General features: G+C 38.4%; 1 protein-coding gene across 4 annotated transcripts in view; it reads left to right on the forward strand.

The window, feature by feature from the left end:
* DPP10 (dipeptidyl peptidase like 10) overlaps positions 1-18,556 on the forward strand; it is a 234,066-nt gene extending 215,510 nt beyond the window's left edge. For all 4 annotated transcript variants that reach the window (XM_086466120.1, XM_086466121.1, XM_086466122.1 and 1 more), the window contains 7 exons: positions 8,038-8,232; positions 9,782-9,836; positions 14,115-14,214; positions 14,962-15,020; positions 15,109-15,181; positions 16,841-16,914; positions 18,419-18,556. In XM_086466120.1, the coding sequence (XP_086322246.1) occupies positions 8,038-8,232; positions 9,782-9,836; positions 14,115-14,214; positions 14,962-15,020; positions 15,109-15,181; positions 16,841-16,914; positions 18,419-18,556 (694 nt within the window). The remainder of the gene's footprint in view (positions 1-8,037; positions 8,233-9,781; positions 9,837-14,114; positions 14,215-14,961; positions 15,021-15,108; positions 15,182-16,840; positions 16,915-18,418) is intronic.
* The last annotated feature ends 4,778 nt before the right edge of the window (positions 18,557-23,334 follow it).

Raw genomic sequence — 23,334 nt, forward strand, 5'->3', positions numbered from 1 at the left:
TAAGGTGTTAGTAATGGAACACTTTCCTTTTTAAATATCCTAGTAAATGCATTGTCTGCCACATAGAGTTATGGTAGAATATGAGGTTATATACTCGTGTGCAACCTAGAGAGGACAGGAGGGAAGGATCAGAAACCTGAAGGTGGCCAAGGCCAAATATGGCAAGAACAGAGAAAAAAGCTAAGGAAATACTATTATGAAATGGTTTTAGATATGAAGAGTTGAAAGAACTGAAAGCAGTATTGAGGCAAGGTCTGAATTTAAACTTACCAAAGTTGTCAGTACCCAGTGAACAAATAATGTGAACAAGTTATTACATACGGATATGTTTTATAATTTTTTTTTTTAACAATGCGTGTGTGTGATAAAAAGGAAGTTCATCCACTTATGAATACAGATTGTGAGGTCTACATGTATAGTATGGAGACTTTGCAATACTGAATTCTCAATGCTAGCTTTAACAGGAGTTATTTTAAAAAACCCCTATCTACTAATGAAAATACAAAACTGAAAATTTGAAATCTGTCCTGGCTCATGTAATGTTGCATGTTTTGTGTCCCCCTCTTCCCTAAAAGAGAAAGAAGTTATATTTCTTCAGCAGCTTTTTACAGACTTTAAACTACAGTTGACAGCAATCCTTTTTTGAGTTAAAGATGTCCCCAAATGAGATATAAAACTGAAAACTGTCACTGAAGTTACAGGAGAAACCTTGTGAGATGATTATTTGAGCCTAATAGATTCTGCCCAGCTCTTGAGAAAGAGTGATTGGAAATCTGTGTGCGTACAGAGGGTAATTTCTTAACCCACACAACTTCAAATTGATATCATAACGTTTATTTCATTATAAGAAGTACTACTTTCAAAAAAAAAAAAAATCAGGTCCAAGAAGAACATGTAGCTTTTACAGGAAACACTGATTAGTTGTATATACGGTGTCGTGTCACAGATGTTTGACATTTGACTTTCCTCAGTCCCAGAGTGGTACTGTTTGGTCTGATTGAGAAACATCCTGTTCCTCCTGCCAGAAGTGTTAGACAAGAATTGTATTAGTGGCTGATAACAAGTGCTGCCTTTCATATTGTTCAGCTGCACCTACTTTCTTGCTTCCATTCTCAGCCACGATACAATTATCTTTATATTCCAGCTATTGAAAGTTTGAAAAAGAATGCTTACCATGGTCCTTGGTAAGAATGTTTGTTTAATTGTATATGCATTTTTTTTGGAAAGAAGATTCTATATAACATCTTGATCCAGGCCACATGCACTTAGATGTATACAGAGAGAAGATACATATCTGGAAAAGTGGAGTATTAGCGGATACGAAGTGGTTTTTGCTTTCTATCTCAGTAGCACTGCAATTTGACAAAGACTTAAGAAAAAGAGAGAGAGGGAAGGAAGGACAGGAAAAGAGAAAGTGAGTTTAAAGCTGAAATTCACCTAATATGTCTCTGCAGTGCAAATTAAATGCCCAGTTCAGTGCGTATAAGCTTCTAAGTGCATATAGGCTTTATCCCCTAGGTTGGAAGGTAAATATGGCATATAAGATCTAACAGGTTCTGACTGGCTGTATGGCTGCAGTCATTGCTTCGGAGTCACTCCAAGCCTCTCGTGAAGATTCATCTTCCCTGTGTCTTATGTTTTACCAGCATCTGGTTTGTCTGTGTGGTCTCATCTCTGTCTGCAGAATTCTTGTGCTGGTGGCTGGTTTTACTGGCTCAGAATAAAGTGGTGTTTTGATGGCTGAGGTTCATGATTTTACTGTAAATTTTTGTCAGCAGTAACTCCTTCTGTGTGGTGTTAATGCGCTCCCTGGATGAACAGCGTTACAATTACGATAACAGAATTTGTCAATAGATAAAGGGAAGAAAGTTTGGTATTATTTGGTATTTTTAAAAAAAATCACTGAAAGCTAGTAGCCATTTCAAAGTTGCATGATTATAATGAGGCTCCTTTATTCATGTAAGGATGTCTACAGATAAATTTCAGCTTCCAGCACGTGGCACACAAGTGTTAAGTCTGAGTGGTAGGGCTGAGTCTGGAAGGGAGCCTGTACCAGTAGATTCTGGTCCTGGTGTGAATCCTGGGTGTGAACTCAGTACAGCTCCGTGTAGACACAAGCTCATCTTAAGGACCAGGTCCTGAATATCCTGTAACCTTCATCATAAGGATTTTGTGAAGATTCATCTATTAGCGATGCTGCAGTGCTCAAAGAGAAGATCATTGTATTGCTGTGTTAAAATTTATGTCCATCTGTATGGCTGGCCTATCTAACAGATAGGTCTCATGTAGAAATCAGTTATGTTTGCTAGCACTATTTTTCTTTCCAGAATTGTGATGCATAGGCCATAAAATGCTAAACAGATTATTACACTCCCATTTCTTCTGTTTGTTCTCCTCAACCACTAATACATTTCACTCTTCGTTTCCTTCTGATAGAATACATACAGTGTAGCTATAGATTAGAGGTGTACAGTAATTGCCTGAAAGAGTGATTATCATCTCTTTTCTATGTAATTAAGATCAAAGTTTAAATTTCAGATCCTTGATTTTCGCATAATGGTTCACCTTACTCATTAAAAAAGTTGGAAGATACACTCCTTAGTAACACACAGGAAATGATTAAGTAAAGACTCTGGCATTTAATCTGGGTAATAAAATGAGAGGTGATAATCATTCTTTATTTTTTCTTGAACATAATTAACCTCATTCCTTCAAAATCTGTAGGTAATGTATCTTAAATGTCAGCATTTATTATTTAACGCCATTTAAAATTGTCCAGTATGTAAGTGGATATTGTAAAACTGAATCAGTGAAGAGATTGTTCTGGTCTTTGAGGGGAAAAAAAACAATGGGTATTCTCCAAAGTAACAGTGAATTGTGTCCAAGAGGTTTCTGTTTGCTTGCTTGTTTACTTGTTTTCTTATATTTTGGTAATAAACAGGAATCACTTCAACTGAAATGATGAAAGTTTTAGCCCTTGCACAGGCAATCAAACTTGTTTATGCCTCCACTTAATACACTCTTGGGACTGGTAGCAAGATAAGACAGTAGGGTTGGAAGAGAAGATTTTTTTACAGCTTCAGGAATAACTCATTAAAAGACTAGAAGAAATGTAGAGAGGCATAATGCAAGTATTGGGAAATATTCAAGATCTGAGGTACGGTAACACTTTGCCTATTAATAGCTGTCTTGTGTACCTTTCATTTGTTGTAAAGGATATTACTCGTTTTAACTGGCAGCTGTTGCAAGTGAAGGAACAATGCTCGGCTACATGGTGAAGTATAGAAATATGTGGTGGATTCCACTACTTTGATTGCAATATTCTTTCAGGGGGAACATCCGTGAAGGCCTTTTTGTTTGGCCAGTTCTTCCTCTGTAAAACAGCTGCAAAGTTACTTTTTTGGGGATCCTTAAGTCATGTGAATGGTTCACTAATTGCTTTGCAAGCCACCCATTTCATGCCTGTATTCATCCTGCCTCTGCCGAGTGTGGCAGCATTTCACTGCTCTGTGATCTTTCTGTTACCTCAAAGTATTTGACGGAGAGTCTTTTTTTTTTTTACTCTTTTAGATTTTCTTCCCCATTCTTTGAACTTCGTAATATTTCTCAAGGCCTAGAGGGAGAATTCATTTAGCTTAGGCTAAAAGAGGGATAGACTGGAGCCTCTCTCCAACCGGTCCCAGTGCCATGGGCAGTGATGGATCTGCTCCCTTTCTCTTCGGCCTTATCCCCACAAAAGGCTTGGGGATTCATTGAACTACAATCCATCCTCTTTCAGCTTCCCCTACTCCCACTTCCCCCACAGCAGTACATATCTTACTGTGTGATTAAAATGCTCGTTTAATCTTCCTTAGAAAAAGACAAGAGATTCCAAACTTCATCTCCTTTTCACATGACGCAGGACAGTGTTACATCTCTTGTTCTCAAAATTGCATTTTTAATGCCTTCAGCCTCAAGGGTTTCAGAAAGATATTTTAAGAATAACGATTTTATTTTTTGTACTATACTGTCTACTTCAGTCCTGTCTGTCACGTGATTCTACCCTAGTAATGGAATTGCTTCTGGTAATGTGTTGTGATTTGTTTGGCCATATCTGCAGGAAGGAGTTGTAAACCCACTGCCTGTTTTTAGTTGCAGTCTGCTATGTCTAAACAGGGTGTATGAACACAGAGAAAACATTGGGGATTTTTTGTCCTTGATGTTTGAGACTATTCAGATTCCCTGAATTTTGGACAGTAGTGATGGCTGTGCTTGAAAGCTGATGCTTGTGAAAGAGGTGCTCATGAAATCTGAAAATGAAGTGTATTTTTGTAGTTCATCAGTTTTGCACAGTGATATTCTTTTCCCACTCAGTTTCACCACAAGCAAAAGATGCCTTTTATTAGTGATTTTTTTTTGCATAGAATTTTATCCTCCAAGTTGTAGTCTTTCTCACGTATCTGCTAACAAGTTTCCTTTTCCATATACTGCATCAAATCCACTGTTTTGCAGAAATAGAAAAAGATGTACTGGAAATGAAGCAGTGATGATAGCAGTTATTACCACCTATCTTTTAAAATTGTCATCCTGTTTTTGTCCCACCCTGGCTTGGTCAGACCTCTAACTTCTAAAATTCCTATTTAAAAACTTACCACTTCATTTTTAAATGTGCAAAACCTGGAACAAATTTTGCTGCAGTCGTGATGGCAGAGTGGCAGAGGAATATTGCTCCGAGTACAGCAGCAACAGCCTCTCTGGTAACGCTATATTATTCCCTGTAGGCTGTTAACTCAAGGCATGAAGAGAGAATTTAGTTTAAGTTTTTGGGTATAGAATCTGAAAGAACAGATTCTTCTCTTTTCAGCGATATATGAACTTACGATGAGTTGCCCCTTTTTCCAGACAGTCTGAGATGTATGTGACTGTCTTGCAAGAAGCATACAAATTACCCACTAAGGTCAATGATATTGGTATATTATTGATGGCTTCTGTCTGTTTAAATGGTGAACCTCAGCAGTATGCCTGAGCCATCAGCAGTTGCGCTGCCACAGTGGACTCATAATCTGAGCGTAGTCGCTGTCAAAGACACACTCTAGACAGCTCTGAACCTTGAAAGTCAGGAGCAAAACTGAAGAAGAGAAAGTGCAAGTGCTGTCACTTACAGGGGAAAAAAAATGATTCGGGAAGACCTAGGCACAGTCTTCATTTGAATTGTTCTGCTCGTGTTGTTTGACTCTGGAGATGATGCTCCTTAAGGAACCCTTGAAGAATGCTGAAGAGCCTGTAGCTTCGCATAGCCCTTTCGGTGCTGGCTTTGATTTTGCTGCAGTGCTTTGGCTAGTCCATGGTTCCCTTATGGCCATCTGTAGTCAGGTGGGAAGAAGCCTTCTGCATTTGTGTCACACCCAAGCAGAAATAGCACAGACTTTCTTCCAGGCTTACTACTGGGGTCAAGAAATAATTCTGTGTAGAGGGTGCCACTGAACAGTAGTTAATTATAATTAGGCTGTAAGTAGTGATGAGCATAAAACAAAAACTGACCTTTGAAATAGCTGTAATCCCAGGGCTAACTTCACAAATCAGGCTGCGCATCTATTACTGTACTGTAGTAACAAACTTGCTTTGTTACAGAGCCCTCAGGGTGGTGTTCAAACTTACATAAAAGATTAATACCTTGCAGAAGCCCCATTTAAAAGGTTAAAAGCAAGGCCTAAATGGTGCATAGAATATATACTGTCTCTCTGTGGAGGACAGAAGCACCCCTCAGATACTCAGTACCGTTTTATAGTAGGAGCTGAAGAGTAGAGAGACCTTTTGATGCTAATGGGAATTTTGACATGTACCTCAATGGAAATGGCTTTAAATGCCTGTCGCAGACTACTTGTATGGACATTCTTGAAATAAATTAGCCACTGGAAAATTGCTTCCAAAAGCAGTACGTCAACCAACCCATCATACAGGAGTGGAAGATGTATAGTGTATAAAGTCTGAGCCTAAAAGTAGCCCACCTATGCCCTCCAGAGAAGGAGCTTGGGAAAATGTTACTGTCAGTTCTTGCCGACTGAGAATCTTGCTCAGTTTCTGTCTGTTGTTCCTTTCTTAATAGAAGAAGTTATCTGAGGGTATCATCCTTCATTTAAAACACTTTTTGGTTTTAAGCACTTCCTGGTATAGAGAAAGGCTTACAAAACATGACGGTTCTTCCCCTATTCCCAAGTGTCTGGGGATATAACGTACAGATATACACACACACACACGCATATATATATAACCTAGATAAATAACATGTATAAAACAAATGTGAATATTGTGTTTGTTTTGTTCTTTAGGTGAGAGGGAAGCAGGCTGACTCATGGTATTTTAGCTTGTGTGGGATGCGTTAAGCTGTTGGAAAGATACCTAGCCAAACAAGGATATTTCTGACGTACGATCTTGTTGTGGATACTTGGAAGAACTTAAAAAAAAAATTATAACTGGTCTGAGGCTGCTACTATTGGAAAGCTCTGTGAAAATATCTATGTCAGTGTGGAGTGCTTCTGAAAACCTTGCTTTGTACAATAAGCAGAAATTGAAAGAATTGTTCTGCTCCTGCTGTTATTGTGAGTAATAATAATAATAATAATATACTTCTGAATCGTGTGTTTTCTGCAGAGCTCACCTGACAATCGATATTTCCAAATTCATTGCTCCGCCTTGTTAGGAGTTAGCGTAATCACAACTGAATTGGTTAAGCAAACAAAAAACAGCCCTTCCTTTCTTTTTATAAAGCCAAGTATAAACGATGCACAAGGTAATGGTGAATCAAGCATAACGTGTTGTGACGGAGTCTGTAACCATGTAATCCTGATTTCCATGCGTGATCTAGCAACTAGGTAGGTAGGTTTGACTGAATTTGAGAACATATGTATTCATCATATGCTTGCTAATTAATAGAGTGATCTCCTTGAAGATGCTTTTTTATCCACAGCCAAAAGCAGATGCTGAATCTGCACGTTTCTTGTACATATAAGACAGTAATTATTGTAGGAGATTTTATCTTTCTTTCCTCCTCCTGGGTTTATATAAGTCTCTTTGGCAAAATAATAATTTCTGTCTTCATCTTTCTTTCACCTTAGACAGGATATTCCCACAGACACTGTCCAATCTAATTTCCATACAGCCAGCACAGACACTTTTACATTTTAATTTGCATTCAACTGGCAGATTCAGCCTGCATAGAGGCATTTTGCATTTTGTACAAATTCATGGTAGTCTGCTCTCTTATTTTGTGTTCATCTTGGGGGAAAAATAATGACAAGCTACCCTTTTAAAACTGACGTTTTGTTTTCTTTGGAAGGAAAATAGTATATTTGGCTTCAAAGGAAAATGCTTATGGTTCATCTAGAAACTGCATTCTTCCATTCTATTCCACCTTTTCTGCTGTAAACCACCTTTCTTTTTTAGTCATAAAATAAACTTATCACTCCTTCCTACATCCGTTTCATGCTATGAATTTCGATGGAGAAAATATAATTTTCTCCAGTGTGTACTTTAGTCTTCGTTGTACCCTATTTCAAAAAATCCATTCAAGGATACAATAATGCAATTACTTCTGTTTTCTAAGATGACAACCTTCTTAATAGTATTATATATCCTACAAAATCATAATCAGGGTACCAAATGAATTTTCCTTTTTATCTGTTTAGTGTGACTTAACAAATTCCACATGAGCCTTCTCAGAACTGAGGTAGCCATTAGTGATTATGTTATTTTTTTTTTCCACCATATTAACGCACAAGTAGCACTACGTGCTTTAGCTTTCTTTCTGTAAAGTATATTCAGGTATTGGCAACACTGCAATGTAGTGGTTATAAAGTTAAAGAAATTGTTTTGCTTGCTACTACTGCAGGGATACCAGCACTAGCTAATGTGATGGTATTGATGGAAGTGACAGTAATTCAACAGGGTTGCATAACCGACTGAACTCTGCCAACTAGGTTAAATAAAATATCGGAGAACGGCAAAGTGCATCACATTGTCAATAGTCTTCGTTTGTGTCTGGTGTGTTGGTATTTGCAGTGATGAAGCTCCAGGCAGCCAGTTGGTTACAGATAAGTTTCACATTGACTGGGACTCAGTGCTTGTCAACTCTGATAATGTCATCGTAGCTCGATTTGATGGCAGAGGGAGTGGATTTCAAGGCCTTAAGATTCTACAGGAGGTCCACCGATGCTTAGGATCTGTGGAAGTGAAGGACCAAATAGCAGCCGTAGAGTACGTATGTGCAAACTTTTCTTCTCTTTTACCCTGCTTCCACCTTGATGAATGAGCGTTTTTAACTGCAAATACCCAGAATGTTTTCTTTGCATACTGAATACCATTAATGTTTATTTTTAATGCGGTTGCAGATTGTGAAACAGTAATGTTTTCATTACAAACAGCAAATAAAGAACAGAGGTGTTTGCTTTTTGTGTTGGTGTTTCTCTTTGATAAAGCTGTCCTTCCGTGTGCAATCTAAATATGCCATCTGAGCTGACAAGTATTTGTCTAGGTTCCTTAGGAAAATTTCTTGCCGTGCACATGTTAGTGTTTAACTGCATTTGTGTTACAGTATTTTAGGCCTATACGATAGGATACTGCTCTCATTTCCACCATGGAATTCTGGAGTAATCATACAAAGCAAATGGAGTTATAACAGTGTAAATGAGAGCAAAATTTGGGCAAATGCCCCTTAGTTCTCGTTTGTGTTATCATTCTTAGACTGATAGAAATCCACCAGCTGCAGAAAAGAGTTATTTTCATCTGTGGAATAATCACACAGGGCTTTGACAACACTCTTTACTCAGGGTGCACATGTCAAAATGGCTAATATCAAAGTCAGGATGGACTTTTTCTAGGTATTTTCAAGGAAAGACAGATTTTAAGCCAGATTTTTTTTTTCTTCTTTTGAAAGTGGTTGATGCTTCAAGCATTGCATGAGCAGGCGACTGTCTCTGACACGAAGTAATTGGGCAATAGGGCCAATGTTGGTCAGGAATGGGCTGTGTTGAGCAGAGCAATTCAAGGTGACCCTTGTGAAAAGGCCATCAGAAGCAGGCCATATGCTGTGCTCTCAGAACTGAGCGCTCTGCTCAAATACTAAGAACTTGTAGGCTAAATTACATCTGATCTCTTTGTGGATATACTATGTGGGAAAAAGGGAGGGTGCCCTTGGCTGAGAGGAGGTACTGTGGCTGATTTTGTCTCAAAAGCAGTTGGTTTTTGCCCTTAGATTATTCTGTCTTTTCTGTGTAAAATTCACCATTGCTGATTAATGGCCTTGATAAGAGAATTAATTGTTTGGGTAATTATCTAGATTCAAGAAGTTGCATTCATTTTACCTTCCTTTAGCTGTCAGAAAATTAGGCACCTGGTCAAAGCCAGTCATCTAAGCTCTAGTTGGTGGAAAATCCTGGCATTTCTGGAGGGTGATTTTCCCCAGACTGACAGGTTTCCAGCATGGGTGGGAAAGAACGGCCATTTGAGGGTGTCTCTCTCCTCTCCTTTCACGGAAGAGCAGATGTATATGGGCAATTTAGACAAGATGCTCAAATACAGATATCTAAAGTTAGGTGAGATGAGCCCAACACCAACTGTTTGCCATATAGAGAAGGAATTGGAAAGCTGATCACGTTTCCTAGTGCAATAGTACTTTTATTGGTGTTTGTTCTTCTGCCTGGTCTGCATGTATGCCAGTTCCTTACTGTACAAATAATTTTCTTTCAACAAGTACAATTCCCCATTTTACTTTACCAAAGTAAAAAACCCTTTTTTTTTCTTTCAGATCACTATTGAAAGAGCCCTTCATTGATCCTAAGAGACTGAGTATATTTGGAAAGGTAATGTGCAAAAATAGAAGGATGTATCATCATGGTTCTTTAAGAAAATACTATCAGTTCATAGGCAAATGTATTTATCTGTTTTCCTAAGACAATTTCAGTTATTGAAAGAGGGGAAAAAACTTTCCATAATTTACTGTGCATTCAGTATATTAATTTTGTCCTGAATGGGTATTTGAGATCAGTCAGATCAGGTTTATGGTACTGCAGCATTTGTGTTTCAGAATCTGCAGGAGAAAATATTTTTTAAAAACAATTTGATTTCTTTAGAAAATTTTAATATGCGCTTAGGTTTTGTGAAAGCTTGTTTCTTACGCTGTTATATTTGGGCTGCAGTTAAGTTGACAACATCCTTCTAATATAACTTTTATATCTGAAAGTTTTACTGACCCTTGAAGTTAGCTGAGTAGCAACCCTATGGTAGTCAACAATTTCCTTTTTGCACATCTAGAAATCTAGCCTTTGGAATTTTGTCAGCTGGCTTCACTGTGTGGCATATCGTTGCCCCTAGCATGAGACAGACCAAAGCAAAGGCTTAACCTTTAGTAACAAACTGAAGAGCATTTTACTCATGTCTATTAAAAACCAGCAATTAGAACCACCACCACATAATTGCTGCTCCTTCTAGGAACTAGCATGTGCAACCTTTTTTTTTTTTTTTTAAAGTGTTTTCTTAAAAATGAAGCTGTTTTGTGCCTTTGACCTTAAAGCAACAACAAACCATGATCAAGTACCTAGTCATCAGTTACGAGAGCAGGATGCGTTCCATTATGAAACCCCTTAGTTCCCATCCCCACTCTGCTACTGACTTGCTGCATGGCCTTGGGCAAGGCATTTAACCTGCCTGTCTCCGTCTGTCTGAATGCGTAATGAGGGCATTGATATTTACCCCCTGCATGGTAGGATTTTGAGGACTACTTAATGTTTGTGACTATTATTAGCATTCCATGTGAACTTCCTCCAAGATTTGAGCTCCTGCCACACTCCTAGAGCTAAAGAATAACAGAATCACAGAATGTTAGGGGTTGGAAACTGTCATTGCAAGGATTTCAGTAGCATCAAAACCAGTATTTGCTTGTAGGGCAGCAGCCAGAGATTTTTCAGCTGAGGATGTATAAGCAGGGCTGATCCCGTTCCCCAGATGATCATGGCACATGTTTCTATTAAGGTTTTAGTGCCTGTTACCAATGTGTGAAAGTACACTTGCATAAAAGCATCTATATTTCTCCATATCCTCTTCCCACAAATAACTGAAAATACTATTTCTGAAATTAAATCACTAAGCACCCAAATTGCTTGTTTCTGACTTTAGGAATTCTTTTCATTGATATTTGAAAATTTCCACTTGTTTTCTGTAGGAGATTCTGCAATATCTTGTATCCTAACAGTGATGTGATGAGACCGTTACCGTAGAACATACATGTAAACATGGGTTTACATGCCTGCCAAAGGCTACCCCCCAAATTTTTTTTCTTTCACAAAATATTATTGATGGTGGTGTTTCTGCATTTATTTTCTGAAAAAAAAAAAAAGATTAAGGAATGTAAAGTGGAAATGTGAGAAAGCAAAGAGCAAAAACTGGGAAATGTGATAAGCTTCAACGCTGCTTTGAATTCAGGGAAATTTACACTTTCCAAGTTAACCTCTCAGAGTTCTTTTCTACTGTCAAACAGAAATTGATAAAATTTAAAAGTTGGTTTTAGAATTAGGAAAAAAAAATCTATTTAACAGCTTCCTAGGGTTAATTGTATTTTCCTCCACTCTGCTTATTTTAGAGTCAATTAAAAATCTTCTTAAAACTCATTTCCTTTTTACTATATACAACGTGATAGAAATTTATTTTCATCCTATGCATTAAATTATGATTACTGATGGAAATAGAATATGCATTTTGCTTGGAAATAAGATGACTTTGGAATTGCTTAACACTGATCTCATAAAGCTAGACTCATGCACTGTCAGAGAGCTCTTTAAGAGGTTTTAGAATTACACAGAAATAAAATTCTTTTAGGCACGAGAGTAACATAACTGTCCAGAAGGGCACAATGTGGAAAATACCTACTTCTGACTGCCAGGCACTCTGCCAATGCCACCTTGCTTATCTCTGTGAGGGGTACAAGCCCAGGTGATGCATGATCCAAAAGCCTTTCTGAACTGTTAGACAGCAAACTGTGTTTCCACGTAGTTTGCATTTTTATTCATGGAAGTAAAAAGAGGCTTGAAAGTAAGTTGCAACTTCACAGTCAACCAGCTTCTTGAAAATATAGCAATTAGGTTGTAACCACAGAAACCCAGCTGGTAAGTGAGGCACCGTATATCCTTGCATCAGGACGTGTGAACTATTTTCTGCATTGTCATTGTGAAGTGCTTCTAGAAATGTGATCTCACTGTGTGATGTTTTTGTCCTGGAAAGCTTGGCTGGAAGCAAGGGCACAAACACAAAGGAAAGAAATTCCCAGGAGAACTAAACCAAGCTCTTAATGAATACATGCATAAATAATAAATAACCTGGCAATAGCTATCCTAGGATTAAAATTGTGCTGTGGAGCTACTGGGAAAGACAGAAACAGAATATTAAACAAAAGCAAAAGTAGAGAAGCCAGAGGCAGAGGAAAGTTCCTATTCTCTTAAACTCTTTGAATTATACAAGTTACCGGTGTCCACTCAGAAATTCTTTCTTAGGTGAAATCTACTTCAGCACGTGGACAGTTTTGGGTGGCTCTGGGCCTCCTGGGGTGGAATTTCTGTGAGGAAGGGATAACTCAGCTCCTCAAACTCCCTTGAAAAGTCTGACTCTTATTCTGTATCTCCTTTAGTGTGCCCATTCACATTACTGTAAGTTGATTCCAAAGAACGCTCCTCTTTGCTTATTTTTCTTAAGGTTAAAGGATTCTCAAATATTCCACAGAAATCATCTATTTATTAAATATTTAGACGTGAAAGACAGGAGCAGGCAGGATTCAAAACAGTCCCTGAGAAAACTCTGTGAGCATTTGACACACAATATTCTTTTTTTGGTTTGACTTGTGGTTTACGTTTTTCTTTTCCCTGTCATGGGGTAATTTCTTCTTCCTGAAGTGTACTGTGCCAAACACAAAACAACAACAACAAAAAAATACCTGCAAAAATCAATTTTCCAGCACTGATGAAGCGAAAACAAAGATGGCAAACAGAAATTTGAAGAGTCCATAATATATGACAAAGTCGTTGATCCTAGACTCCACAATTCAGAATTTCATTTTCTATAGGTCTAGGGTGATTATAGGTGTGCAGATACAGATTGCCAGTGTCATTCCAAGGAAATCTATGGTCTTAAGTTAAAGCTTTCATGTTTTCATGCAAAGTGAAGCTTTCATGACCCTCTTTTGTGTCACAACCCTTCCCAGGGAGGTGTGTTGTAGACTTTGCAGGGAAGATGGTGAAGAGGTGTGCCATAAGGACAGATAAATGTGGTGAGGCAAAGAGAGAGCTCCCCCCCCCCTTCTGTCCTGTCTCTCCCAGCTTCTTCATGCCACCTGTGCTCCCTGCATTGTAACAAAGCAGTGCAATGGATGCTCTTGTGGCCAGAAGGTGCATCCAGAAGTTAGACTATTGAGCAATGTAGTTATGTTCAGCTTTTCTTTCTGCAAAACAGTGCAGGATCTGTACCTCTCTGTGGGATATTTGACAGTGCTGTAGCAGGAACCTCTTTAATAGCAATACGATTCAATCCGTGAAGGTTCAAGGGGGGGGGGAGGACATACTGCAATCAATTCACGTGTTTCCCCAATTCTCGTACTCCCTGTCCTGTCAGCAGAATACTGGTGTATCTTGGTAATTAGCTGATACCTGCATTAAATACATTAAGAACTGAATACAAATCTTCCTGTCTAGGCTGTGTTCCCGAAAGCCTTACCTTTGTTTTTTGGTTTGGTTTTGTTTTTTCCATAATTTTCAAATCTTTTACTGAGTATAGGCTAGTCTGCCATGATGGAATTATGGAGCTGAAACTGAAATATACTCATTATTAATTGCATAGCTTAAAGATCACGACCAGGTGAAATGAGGTCTTTATTCACTCTTAACTGTAGGTTTACATTTCCTTTAAAAGCAATTCTTGCAGATATAAATACATGCTGTAAAATTATACCACCAGGTTAACACAATGGCCTTTATTGTTGATAGAGCTCAGGCAAAGGTTGGACTCGATGATCTTGAAGGTCTCTTCCAACCGAAACTGTTTTATGTTTCTATAAAGATATGAATCAACAAAAACCTCGATATCATTTCTGTTGTTAGGGATACGGTGGCTACATTGCATCAATGATCCTGAAATCCAGTGAACGGCTCTTCAAGTGTGGAGCTGTGGTGGCACCAATTACAGATATGAAGTTGTATGGTGAGTGTTCCTTGCCCTACACCCGTGTGACAGTGTATTCAAAACGTCTTTTATTCATGGAGCTACTGTTCATTTTAACTAAGGGCAGATAATGTTACAATATCAACTAGATTTCACCTCGCTGTCTCGTTCTGTGCTTTGGATGAAAGGGCAGCTAACACTGGGACAGTTTTCCAAAACAGAAGCAGTACTATTAACACCACTGATTGTTGCAAAGGAGTTGTGTTCCCATTTCCCACTGAAATTCGGTCAGGTACCCCATTTTCTAAGAACCCTTTAAGTATATCGGCCTGAATCAAAACTTACAATAGAAATGAGTCTTTTTAAGGTTAGTGGTGAATTCCTGATGATACCAAGCATGTCGTCATGCAGTCACAGGGTGTTTGATTCTGTATGTGAAGTTTGGACACAGGCTGTGGACTGTGATACACAGGAAATCAGATTTCTTTAATTGTTACTTTAATGATCTGTTAGTCTTTTCTTTGTTTTTGGGGGGGTTTTGTTTGTTTAGGAGTTTGGGGGTTTTGTTGTTGTTGTTATTGTTGGGTTTTGGTTTGTGGGGGTTTTTTTTAACCATTTAAAAATTATTTTAAATGGTACATTTAAATGGGACATTCTGGTTTTAAATTAACATCTCTCTGTTGACTTAATGGTTTAAATAGCTTCTCCTGACTCTGTGTTAGTACTGATGAGTTTTAAAATGGAATTTTGATGAATTCACAAGGTGTTTTTTTTTTACTTTTGCAGCATCAGCTTTTTCAGAAAGATACCTTGGCATTCCATCAAGAGAGGAAAATACCTATCAGGTAAGTTAGCATAAACAAGTAATTTAAAATTACTCTCTTACTCTTAAAATGCAATTCAGTTACACGTTTGTGTGTATTTGTTTACTAGGCATCCAGCATACTACACAATCTTCATGGTTTAAAAGAAGCAAATTTGCTAATAGTCCATGGGACAGCTGATGGTAAGTATTTACAGATGCAATTACGTTAGGAGTCAGAGGTTCTAACAGGCAGGCATTCAAAGACTGATTAGGCACGTACCTAGCAAGTACTGGTTTAGTTTTGTTATCCCTCCAATAGGATTTTTCGTTTTGTTTCAATTGTCACTTCTAACTCTAAACTGATGACATTTTTCTTTGCTGAGTATTTGTACCTTTTAGGTGCTGTATGTTCTAATTTGTTTGAGTCTTGTGGACCATCGTCGTGCTAGTGAAAGGTATTATATGAATTATTAATAGAACAACATACATTTTTAATGGTATTTTAAATTCATAGAAGTTCTGCAATTGAAGAAAAAATTATCAGTAGAGTCGGTGAAGTACAGCACCAAATGGGAAGTTAAACTTTTCAGCTAATTAATTACAAGGTAGTGCCAAAGCATCTGAAGCTGAAGCTATAGGGAACCTTTTTATAGCACCAATACTTTCAGCAATAGTTTGAGACTGAGAATGAGTAAAACAGAGTAAGTTCTAGCACTTCGAATGGAATCATAAGATGTGTCAGTCAAGAGATAATTTGTAATTACAGATTTAAATTTAACTGCAGTATATTTTTCTGAACCTTCTTAACTGACGTAGGTTTAAAGAACGAGCTTTGATGCAGGCACAAATTACAGTGCTGCAACAAGCTCCTCTGCACAGATTCACATGCTTACTTCTTGCCCTGGCATTTTGCTGGTGAATGTGGGATAATACAAAGTTTCTTACTCAGTCTGGAGGGATAAGGACCTCGCACTGACAAGGGCTGAGGTGAGAGTGCCCACACACACATGGCTTAGTGAGGATGGCACCCGCCAGCCTGTCACCTTGGTGTCATTTGTCAAACCTGTGTTACAGATCCCAGGTGCAATCAGAGGGGTGCGAACACCGTCCAGTGTTTCTTCCCAGAGCAGGGGGGAGAGGAGCAGAGAAGATAGACTGGGTGACTGAGCAGGCATAAGAGTCTCATACTTTGCTGATTGTAAAAGGCAGCAGCAATTTCTGCCCCTCTGAACTCGGCGCTAGAGGGAATTGGGACTCTGATAGATGTCTGAGCAATACGGTGTGTTCAAGACTAGGACTCTTGATTGCTTGCTGCCCTTGCTTAATACTGCATCTAGTGACACTGTCCAGCCCACTTGCAGCCTAAGCTGTGCAGGGTTAGGACATGGTAATAAAGTTGCCTGTTCTTACCACACAAAGATTAAGTTACTGATACGTTGCAGAAAGTCCATTACCTAAAGAAGTGTGGGCTGTAATAACCCTGTGCAAGCAGTAGAAAATCCAATGTGCTTTCCTGTAACACAATTATAAACTGTCACGATGTTCAAACATGGTTCAGAATGGTTTTACACACCTCTAAACTATCGCAGTGTGTGTAAATCAAGGGTAGAGAGAGGAGTCCTCACGGAGTGCCTGGAAAGCATGACTTCCCTAGGGGTTTCTAGCTCCTTCTCCAAAACCTCCGCTGTTACACCCTGCATCGCTGTTACTGGTGGGGCTGTGCACTTCTGACCAGAAAAACAGTCAGCTTCAGATCCAGTAATTACAGAGGTTAGAAATGTTTTCAGTCAAACCTATTTGACAGATATTTCATATTAGCATAGGTTTTTCTGATAATATCCAAATGTTACTGTCTTGCAGCTAAAGTCCACTTCCAGCATTCAGCAGAACTAATTAAACATCTTATAAAAGCTGGAGTTAATTACACTATGCAGGTAAGTGCAGCTGTGACATTTCCTATAAACATAGTTCAACACTTAACCTCATATTGCTGTTTTCTTCCCTGAGAAGGACCCTCTCTACCACAATGAGCCGATATTACCTTAATTTGCAGTTAGAACTCCTTTAATACCATTTTCCTTACTGGTAGTATGGACGTCAGGACGTATCTTGTCTTTCTTCTGGGCTCTTTGTCCTCTGTCTCATCTTTCTTTTTTCCACCTGTTTATCCTACAATGATGTACAAAGTGCTTTAGGGTCCGTATGCACTTTTTATGATATGGAGATATCACTACTTTAGTCTCTTTTCACCTAAAAGTGTATTGGGTGATATGGCACTGATTTCCCCTTATTTTCAACATTTAAATTTATTAAAAGGCAGCTAAAAGGCACTGTTCCTTCTCTCCATAGCCGTATGGAGGATGAGGGTGCTGTGAGGGACAGGCTGGGGAGAGCAGGACAGGGCGTGCTCCTGCCGTACGGACTTGCACGGGACCCGCCTTAGAGTACGTGGATATTGCTGGATGAGGGTTCTGCCTTTAACCTTGATGGATATCTTGGACAATGTGGTTTTGGGTCACACCAACATCTCTGCTGTTACACATTGCAAACGTCGACCTTACTGAACCATAGGTGAACCTGCAGTTTCCCCTGAAGCGTGTGAGCTCGCATCAGGGAGGAGGTGGTGACAAGGGAGTTAGCATCACTTACAAAGGGAAAAGGACTTTGCGTGTGAAATCTGAGTGGGGTAGGATCTGTTCCCGCTGTCCCTGTGATTTCAGCTGAGGTGGTGTGAAGGCCTGCGGAGAGAGGAAGAAGCAAGAATGACAGAGGTCTCAGAAGAGCCCAGTTGAACCATTCTCATGCAACTTTGGGATAACCTGAGTTTGAGGAAACAGCTGAAGATTTTTGCCTCAGGCCATTGCAAGTCTCTTGTCCTGAGCCCTGGGGCCAGGATTTCTTTGTTCAGCCTGCAAATATTTGTTCAGCCTCACTTGGGAGAAATTTCTGGTGGAATTTGAATTAGGAGACAAAAATGCCTACATCCACCCTAGGAGAGAGAGATGATGGGCTTTAGATAAGATAGGAAGATAGTTAAAAATATGAATAAAAAGGTTTTTCCGCTGAACACTTAGAAGCTGGGATATTGAGAGGTCCCTAAAAGCATGAGGTAATTAATCCTTGTTGATGTTAATGGGATTTGGATGCCTAGACACTATTGAGAATGCCAGCTAAGTAAACTGTTGTAAGCACAATGACTGAGAATATAAATTTTTTCACTTCTGCAGATCCCACTGCAGTGGTTGGTTTATGTAAGTTCAAATTCCAAGAGAATGAGTTTTACTTTGAGTTTTATTATCTTTTCTTGATGCCATAAAACTAATGTTATCATCCCATTGTCATCTAAAACATTTTGAAGATCAGAGAAAGAAAATTAGAGCCCTAAATATTTGAAAAGCCTTTAAAAAACTATTTACTTTTTTTCCTTTCTCCTGCTAGATCTACCCGGATGAAGGTCATAACATTGCTTCTGAGAAAAGTAAATATCACCTTTACAGCACAATCCTTGGGTTTTTTAGTGCTTGTTTAAAGGAAGAGACACCGATTTTACCACAGGAACCTGAAGAGGATGAATAAGGAAGCCTATTTGTGTATTACTGAAGGGGACTTACTTTGCGGCTCAATAAAACCTTAAATAAAAGTGACTGTAAGATTGCAGATTCTGCAGAAGCTCAAGGGCAGCTAAAGGATATCACAGTGGAACAGCACATTTACAGACAATGAGCTAATAAACTGGAATTCGACTACAAAGTCCAAACATATTACCAAGGGACAAAACCTTTACCTTTGTGGAAGGTCAAGAGTTGGTTACAGTTTCCTGGAAGAACTTAGTTTTGCATAAGTGTAGGGTTAGTGCATGTTTGTTATGTTAAGCCTCACTGTTGGTTCTGTAAGTGGTTGCTCGTTTTTTAATTTAAATGCACATCTTTATTCATCTCTGCATAATGCACAACCTATCATAAGTATTATGGCCACTAATAATTTAAAAGGTGGGCTGCAATCTAACACTTTACTATAATGTTACAATAAGTGCAATTCTTTCGCTGTCTATTATACATAAGAAACCACAGAGATAATAAAGGGCACGATATTTTCTCTAGTTTCTGCTCAAAGGGGATATATTGTCTAGTGCATCATATAACATTGATATTGAAAAAGATTTTTTTCCCAATTTCAGCATTTACTATTATTACTGTACCTACTAGTAACCAATAAGGGACTTTTCAGTAGTGTACTCTTGGTCTTTATGTATATACCCAGGACTCCCTAAGCAGAAAATCTTTCTGAGCGTGAAGAATTTCTTTCAAGACATAATTAAGAGCTGTATTTAAAACAATATCTGCAATTGAAATCTTTCCCCAGTCCAAAATGTATCTACTGTTTCCTTAAAATATGTTTGAGTTGTGTTTTGGTATTGTTTATAGTAGTTAATAGTTTGCTGGTTACACTCTAATTTTAGAATATGCTACTTTGTCACCTGTAAATTAGATACATAAATATTAAATTATAGTTTCAGATAAAGAAAATTTATTAACAATGTATAATGCCACTGAGTAATACTTTACTCCTCAAATGAAGACATATTTTGTATAGTGCATCTTCCTTTTCTTCCATCAGGTCTCAGTTGTAATTCTAATGTTCGTCAAGGTGGCCGCGTAGCTGGAACACATCATTAGTTTTATTCCAGGGCTGCTTATTAAGTCTCTTGCAACAGGATTTAGCTTCAACAGCGTCGCAAAGAAATGAAATGTTTTTCATTCAAGGCAAAGGAAGCTCCTGACAAGTTCAATTTTATTATTTATTCAGAGGGCGAGCCCCTCATACATCCATTTATTTGCCAAGGTGAATTACAGCAATAGAAATTGAAACTATGAAATAAACAAGGCAGCCAGTTTGGGTTTGCAGAATATTAACTCTGATCACTGAAATCAAGTACAATGTTGACTTAATTTGAGGTATCTTCCTGAAGGTATGTGAAAACTCTTGACAGATGCTGTGCCACTTACAGGAGAATAGCTGTAGTTTTTTTCTTTCTGGATATGTTCCAAATACTTTCCTATCCAATTAAGGTTTCGTTTCTTGCAAGATTAAAAAGAAAGTAATTTTTGAAGGTAACTATAGTATTTAAGATGCAAAATTCTGCGTATTTTATGAGAATGGGAATTGTTTTTAATGTAATCAAAAATCACCTGAAGGTTTTTACTCAGTTTCTTTTGGAATATTTTCTGTCACAGCATTTTTTTATGATGCAAATAATTAATTTGTTTGAAAGGTGTGTTTTATGGAACACTGGAAAGTCTCTGTCTTTTAATGTTTAGTATTTATCTTGTTTTATTAGCAATGTTTAACTATTTTTCAATTAGTTTAATACAATTTTGATGTGCAATGATATCTTGTTTGGGTCCCAGTATCGCCACAAAGTATGGCTTTGCTTTGCGGTATTTATAGTACATATGTATAGTATAGGTATGTATGTATGGGGGCTACCATGTGCGCTACAATAAGACCATACAAAACCACAAAAAACGTAAGAGAAGAATTCAAACGAGGTCTGCAAATCCTGTTTTTTTTTAGAGGAGCAACATTTTAAAGTCTTCTTTTAGCTGGGACTTCTAGATTGTGATTTTATAAATTACACCCATTGCTTAATAAAAGCTCACCTGACAATACTGATGCTTTTCCTAACCAGCCATGGTAAACAAGGTCCTAATCCAGTTGAATGCAATGAGACGTCTTTCCCGATTTGAGCCAAATGCACACGAAGAAGCCACAAGCTGCGTGAAAAGGCTAATTCTCTCTGATATGGGCTGGCTGTTTTCCTGCAAGGCAGCTACTATGTGCTAATATTTACTATGTTTCACATATATAGCTTTTAGTTACCTGCAAAAGATAACAAACAAGGCTCCTGTCTCAGCAGTAGGGTTATGGATGTGCTCGGGAAATATGTTATCCCAGATCTGTGGAATCCACACCCTGTCTCCTCCTTTCCCCATAGCTCTCTGTTTCAGGCCCCCATTCCCTACGCTTTCTACCCCAGCATCTCACCTCCAATTCTGATCAATTTACCTGAATATGAAGGTGGCATGAGGACACTGCTTCTGTAAGAGCGCTTTTGCTAGGACTGAGATGTTTAAAAAGTGTGTTATCTGAACTGTGTGTTATCTGTGTGGAAAGGTGGTATGCTTTTAATGTTTCTAGTATTTCTCACACTGTCCTACAAATGCAGGTATTTTTATATAAATGTTTTTACAAGGGTAAGCATCAGACCCAGGTTAATTGGTTTTACTGAAATTTTTGTGTACCAGTTACATTCAGATACTGTAAAAGTATTGCAGATGCAGCCTCTGATTCTAGTTAGGGTAAAGAATTTGGTGCAAGGGGTATCTCTGCTGTTGCTGTGCTGTTCAAATTTTTCTTCTACTTAGAGCACAACTGGATATTGTTATCCATCAGATTCTACATACATAACTAATGACATTCATTGATTAGTCTGTGTGATCTGTAGTATTGATCAAGAATTAGTACACATTGCACAGAAGTGGCATGAGAAGCGTAGATTTTTCGTAGCTTATCCCGTGTTAAGCACTGTGATGACATTTTAGGTCTGAAAAATTACTATTTGATTCAGCTGTCCTTAAAATATGATACTTACTAGACTAGACCTGTTAATTTATGGAAAGCTAGGGAATCAGCATGTCCATTTACTGCTTGCTAGAGCTTATCTCTGCCTTCTTGATTGCCTCTCTCCTTTTTCTGCTATTAGGACTTGCAAGTCTATGAAACCTGTAGGTCATATTGAAATTTCAATTATATTACAAAATCGGAAGTAAGTGCATGTCAATTTTTTCCAGATTGTTGAGTACAAAGAAAGGCTGATTATTTTTAAATTCGTTTTTTTAATCTTTTTGCAGCGAGGATAGAATTATTTATGACCTGGTTTGATCAGCGTCTGCTATGATTTGCTATAACCAACTGCTCATTGTTCCTGTGTTTTTGGCATATGTAGATCTACCCATGTCTGAAAATGAAGATGATTGCCTCTGTTCTCTCAGCTCTGGCACTTATTTTGAGTATGGAATTAGTTAGGTTCATTTAGGTGAGAAATTGTGCCTTTTAAGACAGAAGAGCTTGTGTTTGATCTGAAGCCAAAGATTCTCCATGGAAACCTGGGAGTGTTGAGTGTTGGCTCTGTTAATAACATTCAGAGGATGCAAGGTGTAACCTAGTGTTCCTCCTTGCAGGTTTATTAGATGTTACTGAAGAAACTGAAGCAAGAGGAAGACTGGCCCAAAGAGGCTGAATACCAGTTTCTTTTGCACAGCCTAAAAACACATAGGCAAGGTGCAGTGGTCCTAGCATTTTATATTTACTTCAAGTAACTCCTGCTGTCAAGTCGGTTGCTTCTGGGGAAGGAAGAACCTCACTGGTATTGATTACTGGTGCATCTTCTGCAAAACTTCTTTCAGTACCATTAAGATCCCTTCTCTTTTTCCCTTGAACGATTTCAAGAGTGCTTCAGAGAATGGGGAGCTCGTGGGATGTGGCTAAGGAGAGTCACCACTTCCAAGGTGCCTGGAGCTTTGAAAAGAAAGGATTTAGTTAAACTTCTGTCTGTTGCATTTCATACATGAAAGTCGAGGAGGAGCCTGGCTTCAAGGAGGTAGGTGGATGACAAGTGGTGGTGATTCACTCACCAGGGAGGTAACACAACATGCTTCCTGCAAACCCCGTACCAAAATGTGCAGTGGTAAGTAAAATAAACGCCTGCTTTCCAATGCTTCAGAATTACAGTGCTGTTAGATTTAGTTGATCAGGTGTTTGGGTAGAATTAAGGAAGTTAAAGCACCTGAGTGTATGCAGTCGAAAGTTTCCTTTAAACTTGGGACTAGACTTCTTGCCTGTATAATTAGTTTAGAAATCCAATATCCTACCTTTACAATGTAAAGTCTAACTCAACAACAACAAAATTGATTTAACAATGGCTATGCCCCATGAGGACACGAATGATATGTACAGTTCTTTTTAATTAAAATATCTCATAAAGTGCTAACAGCCTATTTTTAGATTTCATGACCAAAGGAAAAAAAAAGCTTCTGATTGATAAAACCAGCATAGGAAATATAATTGGTAGGCAGAAACTCAGGAAATATTCCCCTAAGGAAAGGGATTAGAAAAATGTTTTCTGCTAAAACATATTTTGTCATAAATTAACTCAATGTACAGCTATCAGGGGTGCTTCTAGGAGAATTTAGAGGTTGATGTACAGCTGATGCCCAGAGGGCTCAGGTAAGGAGCAGATACCTGCACAGACAGATGGTCCCGTCCTCCACCCAGCGCAGAACTTTGCAGCTCTC

This window comes from Leptosomus discolor, chromosome 5, assembly GCF_034619465.1.
Source record: "Leptosomus discolor isolate bLepDis1 chromosome 5, bLepDis1.hap2, whole genome shotgun sequence".
Classification (NCBI taxonomy): Eukaryota; Metazoa; Chordata; class Aves; order Leptosomiformes; family Leptosomidae; genus Leptosomus; species Leptosomus discolor.